General features: G+C 50.0%; 1 protein-coding gene across 1 annotated transcript; it reads left to right on the top strand.

Annotated features, from left to right (window-relative positions):
* Positions 1,746-4,812, top strand: HEXIM1 (hexamethylene bisacetamide inducible 1). The gene has a single exon (XM_003131323.5). It carries the CDS (start codon positions 3,384-3,386, stop codon positions 4,428-4,430), a length of 1,047 nt encoding a protein of 348 aa, XP_003131371.1. The 5' UTR covers positions 1,746-3,383; the 3' UTR covers positions 4,431-4,812.

The following is a 6,826-nucleotide window of genomic DNA, read 5'->3' as shown; positions in this document are numbered from 1 at the left end:
GAGCCCATGCAGCTGAGCCCTATCCAGTAGACCAGGCTGGGCTCAGCTGTACCTTCCAAAGCCCCTGACTGAGGATAGCCAGGCGTCCTCTGGTGTCTGAAACTGTGACTGTGGAGTTCTCTGCAAAATCCCTTTACCTCAGGGCGCTCCCAGTATGAGGGGCAGTTCTTGCTCTCAGGGCACCTGCGACTGATGAGCAGCACAGAGGAGGGGCAGGCTTTTCAGAGTTCTTGGAAGCTCAGGGAAACAGGCTAGGATGTTCAATTTCAAAACATCTGGAGGTGCCCCAGGGGCACTGTTGCTTGCCTTTTCCCTTTGGGCGTGCCCGTCATCGCTTCCCCAAGGACAGCTCCCGAGTCTCCAGACAGGTCCTTTCTTTGGACAAGTTGCATGTGCTTTGTAGAATGCCCTACTTCATGCTACTCAAAGACGGCCAAGAAGTCATCTCCTGCATGAAATCTGTCCACAATTCTCAACTCCTAAGCAATTTGGCTCATAAACTCCCACCAGGATTTTCTTCACTTGCTATTCTGGCTTACTGTGGTTGGGTCGTCTCTCCAAACAGTCCCTGAGTAGCAAGGATGATACTTTATTCATCATTGTGCTCTCTTATCAAATCATTGCCAAAGGAAGAAATAAGAGCCTAAATTAGGCTGAAGCTGTTGGGGATGAAAAGGAACTAAATCCAGGAGTTCCTGTTGTGGCTCAGTGGGTTAAGGACCGTACCTCTCTGTGAAGATGTGGGTTCAATCCCTGGCCTCACTCAGTGGTTTAAGGATCCAGTATTGCCGCAAGCTGCAGCTTAGTTTGCAGAGGTGGCTCAGATTTGGTGTTGCTGTGGCGTGGGCCCCAACTGCAGCTCTGATTGGACCTCTGGCCCGGGAACTTCCATATGCTGCAGGTGCAAAAGAAAAAAAGGAACTAAATCCAGAGTTCATACGAAAAAAAAGAGTTTTGTGTCTGTGACAAAGAAAAATGGTACGGGGTCACAAAGACCTTTGCTCTGGCCTAAACTGCCACTTAGTTGTCATGTGACCCTGGACAGATCACTTAATTTCTGAGCATTAAAGAGGTTTCTTATCTCTAAAATAGAGACAATAATCCCTACTCTGCCTAACCCGCAGGGCTGTGGTGGAGCAAATGGTTCTGTGTGTAAAAGAACGTTGTGCAGTGGAAAGCAGCTGGAATATAAGACAAGGCTGTAAGTAAGAAATAGTAGGAATGGGTCACTGAGTGTATGGCCAACTGAGATTACAGAGAGGCTTAAGTGATTTGAACAGAGTTTGGGCTACTTCTGGGCCCTATCTTTTGGGCGGGAGCTTGGAATCTGGAGAACTTTCCCAAGGAGAGTATGTCCCTCCCACCCCCATGAATCTGCCCATAGTTCTGGGCCAGAATCCCCCTGCCCCCATTTCTGGGCAAGACTTCCTCCTGGGGGAGCCTCTGGCTCTGCTTTCCTCAGGGTGTTGCCTAGCGCCCACTGACGAAGAGCCTTGGTGGCTCTTTTGCTCTCTCTCTCTCTGCGTAGCCAGGATTGATTATTTCAACTCTTTATTAATTTCAAACCCCTCCCCCCAAGAAAGCAGCTCATCAGCCGCCCTGCACTCTTCTATCTGGGCATTTCCTGGTCGGTTCCCAAGTGAAGAGACCAAGAAGGCCTCAGGAGGCCATTTTCTTCCAAAGAACCTGAGGCCCCGGGGACGGGGGAAGGGGGGAGGGGGCAGGGGCAAGGCCTTCCCGCCCCGGGCCGGACAGCATGCACACCCAGCGTTTCCCCCGCTCAGGCTAGAGACTCGGTCACGGCCCACCATTTTGCACTGGCTCCTGGGGCGGCGGCAGTCCTGAAAAAAACCACGCTGGGGCTGGGACTCCGCCACTTTCGGCCAAGAACCCCAAGGCCAGTCCGAAGGTGGACGTCACCCAGGACTCGAACCTGCCTTCTCATCTTTGGAGGCCTAGTCCGAGATTGCGGTCACACTGTCCCTTTAAGGCGGCACTTTTTATTCTTCATTTGTTTACCTCTTCATGCGCTTTTTTAAAAAACACAAATTGTGTTCACAATATCCTTCCGCAAATGTCAATCCCAGTCACTAGCTACACACTCTGAAGCCATTCTTGTAATCTTAGGAATCTAAGACTTATTAGCCTTGGGCCAATATCTCTCTTTATAGAATTTAACCCTCTTTTGCACTTTAGGGACTATTTTTTAGGAGTAAACCATTCCTGCTTTAGTTAACACATGTTTATGACCTTCAGAACCTTTCCGCTGAGGACAGAATACGAAAAAAGCCTTTAAGACGCACCTTTTCATAAAAATATTCTGTGTGGGCCCTCATAGCCATGGAATCTTCTCGTATTCCCGAAGCAGAATGGTATGGTCCAGAACCCGCCCCATCTTCTCTGCGATTGGCCTTCCTTCCTCAGCGAGACGTGGGCCTCTTGGCCAATGGTGACCCACGTTTCTCTAGCGAGCGATAAGCGATGGAAGGAGACGGCCTGGAAGACGCCCCCTACGCGTCCTGGGATTGGCTACGTCGCACGGCGCGCGAGGATGGCGGGCCTGAAAGATGGGAACTACGACTCCCAGCTTCCAGGGATGGGGACTCCGTTACGCATGCGCATAGGCGGGGCAGCCCGGCTTCTATATAAAAGGGGCGCAGCGGGCTGGGAGGCAGCAGTTGGAAGTTGGCAGGTGGAGAGGCAGGTTGGGAGGGGAAGTCGGGGGAGGAGGCGGAAGAGGAGCTGTCGGAAGGGGGAGGAGGGCGGGAGGAAAAAGAGGAGGAGGCGGAGGAGAACTGAGCTGAGCAGAGCATCGAGCCAAAGGGGAGATGAGTTTGTCTGTCCTCGGTTGAGGCTCCGGCCGGGCCTAGGGAACTGGGAGCCCGGGTTGGAGCGACACCCGTGGAAGTGGGAGGAGGTGGCTCTGGGACTTTAACCCCTTGTGGGCTCTGCGGCAGGGGATTTAACCCTTTGTGGATCCAGCCCCTCGGAGTCAGCGTCATCGGGTAGTTTTAACCCTTTCGGGGCTGGGTTTAACCCGTTGGATTTAACATCTCGTTGCCCACCAACTCCTCGATAGCGGGGCGCGCTGCGGGGAGGCTTGAGGCCCACCCCCTCTGCACATTACGTACTGTTTTGCTGCTGCACCCCCTTGGACGCGCTAGCTGGCCGCGCTGTGAGCGCTTAACCCTTTACTGACTTGAACTCCCCAAGTTGCAGTTGGAGTTTGCTGACAGAAGGACTGGCTAAAGGCATCACTGCAGGAATTACAGACCGAAGAGGACTGTGTTGGACATTTTTGAAAAGAAAAGAAAAACCTTTTTTTTCTTTAAGGACTTAACAGCCAAAATTCTTCAAACTTCGAGAAGAGGATTCTATTAGCCATGGATGAGCCACTCTTGTCAGAGTATCAGCACCAGCCTCAAACTAGCAACTGTACAGGTGCCGCTGCTGTACATGAAGAGCGGAACCCCGATCGCCCCCCAGGCGCGGAGGAGCGAGTGCCCGAGGAGGACAGTAGGTGGCAATCGAGAGCGTCCCCCCAGTCGGGTGGCCGTCCGGGACAGGAGGGGGAAGGGAGCCAGGAGCCTCAGCTGCCTCCCTTGCAAACCCAGGTCAGCCCAGAATCCAGCTGCCCTGAAGCGGGTGAGAAGGGCCAGAATGGGGACGACTTGTCCGCTGGCGGAGCTCCCCCGCCGGCGGCGGGAGGGGAACAGAGGCCCGAAGCCAACAAGTTGGGGGCTTCTGCTGCAGGGGGCGAGGAGGCGTGGGGACAGCAGCAGAGACAATTGGGCAAGAAAAAACATAGGAGACGCCCCTCCAAGAAGAAGCGACTTTGGAAACCGTACTACACGCTAACCTGGGAAGAGAAGAAAAAGTTCGACGAGAAAGAGAGCCTTCGAGCTTCCAGGATTCGAGCCGAGATGTTCGCCAAGGGCCAGCCGGTCGCTCCCTATAACACCACGCAGTTCCTCATGGATGATCACGACCAAGAGGAGCCGGATCTTAAAACCGGCCTCTATCCCAAACGGGCTGCTGCCAAATCCGACGACACCAGCGATGAGGACTTTATGGAAGAAGCAGGCGAGGAGGATGGGGGCAGCGACGGAATGGGAGGAGACGGCAGCGAGTTTCTGCAGCGGGACTTCTCGGAGACCTACGAGCGGTACCACGCGGAGAGCCTGCAGAACATGAGCAAGCAGGAGCTCATCAGAGAGTACTTGGAGCTGGAGAAGTGCCTCTCGCGCATGGAGGACGAGAACAACCGGCTGCGGCTGGAAAGCAAGCGGCTGGGCGGCGGCGACGACGCGCGTGTGCGGGAGCTGGAGCTGGAGCTGGACCGCCTGCGCGCCGAGAACCTCCAGCTGCTGACGGAGAACGAACTGCACAGGCAGCAGGAGCGAGCACCGCTGTCCAAGTTTGGAGACTAGGCTGAAACTTTTGGGGGGAGGGGGCAACGGGGACTTTTTACAGTGATGGAATGTAACATTATATACATGTGTATATAAGACAGTGGACCTTTTTATGACACATAATCAGAAAAGAAATCCCCCCTGGCTTTGGTTGGTTTGGTAAATTTAGCTATGATGTAGCTTGTGTGCTTTATCCTCTTCTTTAATTATGTGAAACTGAAGGGTTGCTTTTCTTGTTTTCCTTTTTAGAAGTTTTTTCCTTTTTTAATGTGTAAGTAATTTGACCAAGTTATGCATTTTTCTGTTAAAACCCCCTCCTTAAATGGAGCTATAAGGTGGCCAAATCTGAGAACCATTAAATCCACTCTAGTTATAATAAATTTAATATTTGTAAATGTAACATAGTTTTGGTGTTATTTCTAGAGCTACTAAAGAATACTACTGGTATATACGATTGCATCTTGGGGGGGGGGATAAAGGAATTATTTGCCCATTAAAAAAAAACAAAACTTTAATGGGAGGATCTTCAATTTGCCAGATTTTTTCCCCTTGAGTGAGTTTAGTGCTACAATATATAGTTTCAGCAAAATATAAAGATTTAATTATCTTCAATATGTAAGTGTGCTTGCTTTCTAGTGCCTTGGTTTTCTTTCTTGATGCTGGAGGAAATAAACCAGTGTTGGGTGTTTGAGGAGTAGAAAGTAACTATGAACAGCTTAAAATTTAATTCTGCTTCTCAATAGCCAGTCAAAAGTCTATTAACAAACATGTAAACCCAATTTGGCAGTTAGCTTAGACCATGGGCAGCCTCATTTCATTCCTACAAATAGGTTTTTAGTAATCCCTCCTTCCTCCCAGTAAGGCTGGAAGGAGTTCTCCGATGCCTGGAAGAGGCTCTTGGTAAACCTCTTGCTTTCTTAGTGGGAACAATGGTTGGATAAGCTTGTGGGGAAGCTCTTTATTTTAAAATATTCAGAGGTAGGGGAGTTCCTGTCCTGGCTCAGTGGAAACAAATCTGACTAGTATCCATGAGGATGTGGGTTCTACCCCTGGCCTCGCTCAGTGGGTTAAGGAGCCAGCGTTGCCATGAGCTGTGGTGTAGGTCGCAGACGCGGCTCAGATCCCATGTTGCTGTGGCTCTGGTGTAGGCTGGCAGCTACAGCTCCGATTCGACCCCTAGCCTGGAAACCTCCATATGCCACTGGTGAGGCCCTAAAAAGGCAAAAATAAAATATTCAGAGGTAAGGGATATTAGATTTATAAAGGAAGTGGCCATTTGAAGCATTCCAAAGACTTAAACCCAGTTGTCTACCTTTCCATGAGATTTAAACTAAAATTAGCAATGTCCCCTCACTGCAAATCAAATATAAAGTTTCTGGTTAAGGAGTTAAGTCTTTAGGGTCCAAGTGGGAACCCTGCACAGTCTCTGTGTAGCCATTATTCTCAGTCTCCTAAACTGTGCTGATAACTGCTTAGTCCTTGAGTAGTTCTGCTCTTGAAAATTCAGAGAGGCCCTGGGAATTAATTTCTGTCCCCAAATCAAAATAGTAAGACATTTTAAGATTGTTCTCTCCTGTCACCATGGTTAACCCAGCCCATCTTTACCAGCCCTGTGTCAGAATTTCCCTAAGGGAGTTCCCGTCGTGGCGCAGTGGTTAACGAATCCGACTAGGAACCATGAGGTTGCGGGTTCGATCCCTGCCCTTGCTCAGTGGGTTAACGATCCGGCGTTGCCATGAGCTGTGGTGTAGGTTGCAGACGCGGCTCGGATCCTGCGTTGCTGTGGCTCTGGCGTAGGCTGGTGGCTACAGCTCCGATTGGACCCCTAGCCTGGGAACCTCCATATGCCGCGGCAGCGGCCCAAGAAATAGCAAAAAGACCAAAAAAAAAAAAAAAAAAAAAAAAAAAAAAGAATTTCCCTAAGGGCAGCTGCACTGCTCAAATCACTAGCATATGGGTTCATTCACTTGAGGCCTTAGAAACCACAGGGGGGGCCTTGGGGGTCCATGAACCCCATGAAATTATATGTAGACTTGTATTATATGTACATTTTTCTGGGAAGAGGGTTCAAGAGAATCATGAAATTGCCAAACTTGAAGGTAAGAGACCCTGCAAGGAAAGGGAAAAAAACTCTCACAGGGAAGCTTGCTTTTGCAGCAAAATGAAATAGTGGAGATGGTGGGAACTTCAAGGGAGAAATGCACCTTATGATGCATAAGAAGTATACACAAATCAATGAATCAAGGGGGATTATGGCAGTTAAGACTGACTCAGGGCCTTCAAAGCTGGACAGAGCTGGCCCTATTCTGGCAGATCGTCCACTGGAGACAATGTATGATCAGCTTTTCCTTTTGGCCTAAAAATTACATTAAACATCTATTTTGAAAGTGTGTTCGTGTTTTTAATTTTCCTTC

The sequence above is a fragment of the Sus scrofa genome, chromosome 12, assembly GCF_000003025.6.
Source record: "Sus scrofa isolate TJ Tabasco breed Duroc chromosome 12, Sscrofa11.1, whole genome shotgun sequence".
NCBI lineage: Eukaryota > Metazoa > Chordata > Mammalia > Artiodactyla > Suidae > Sus > Sus scrofa.
Note: the sequence above shows the minus strand (reverse complement) of the source record. Positions and strands in the feature narration are given on the sequence as shown.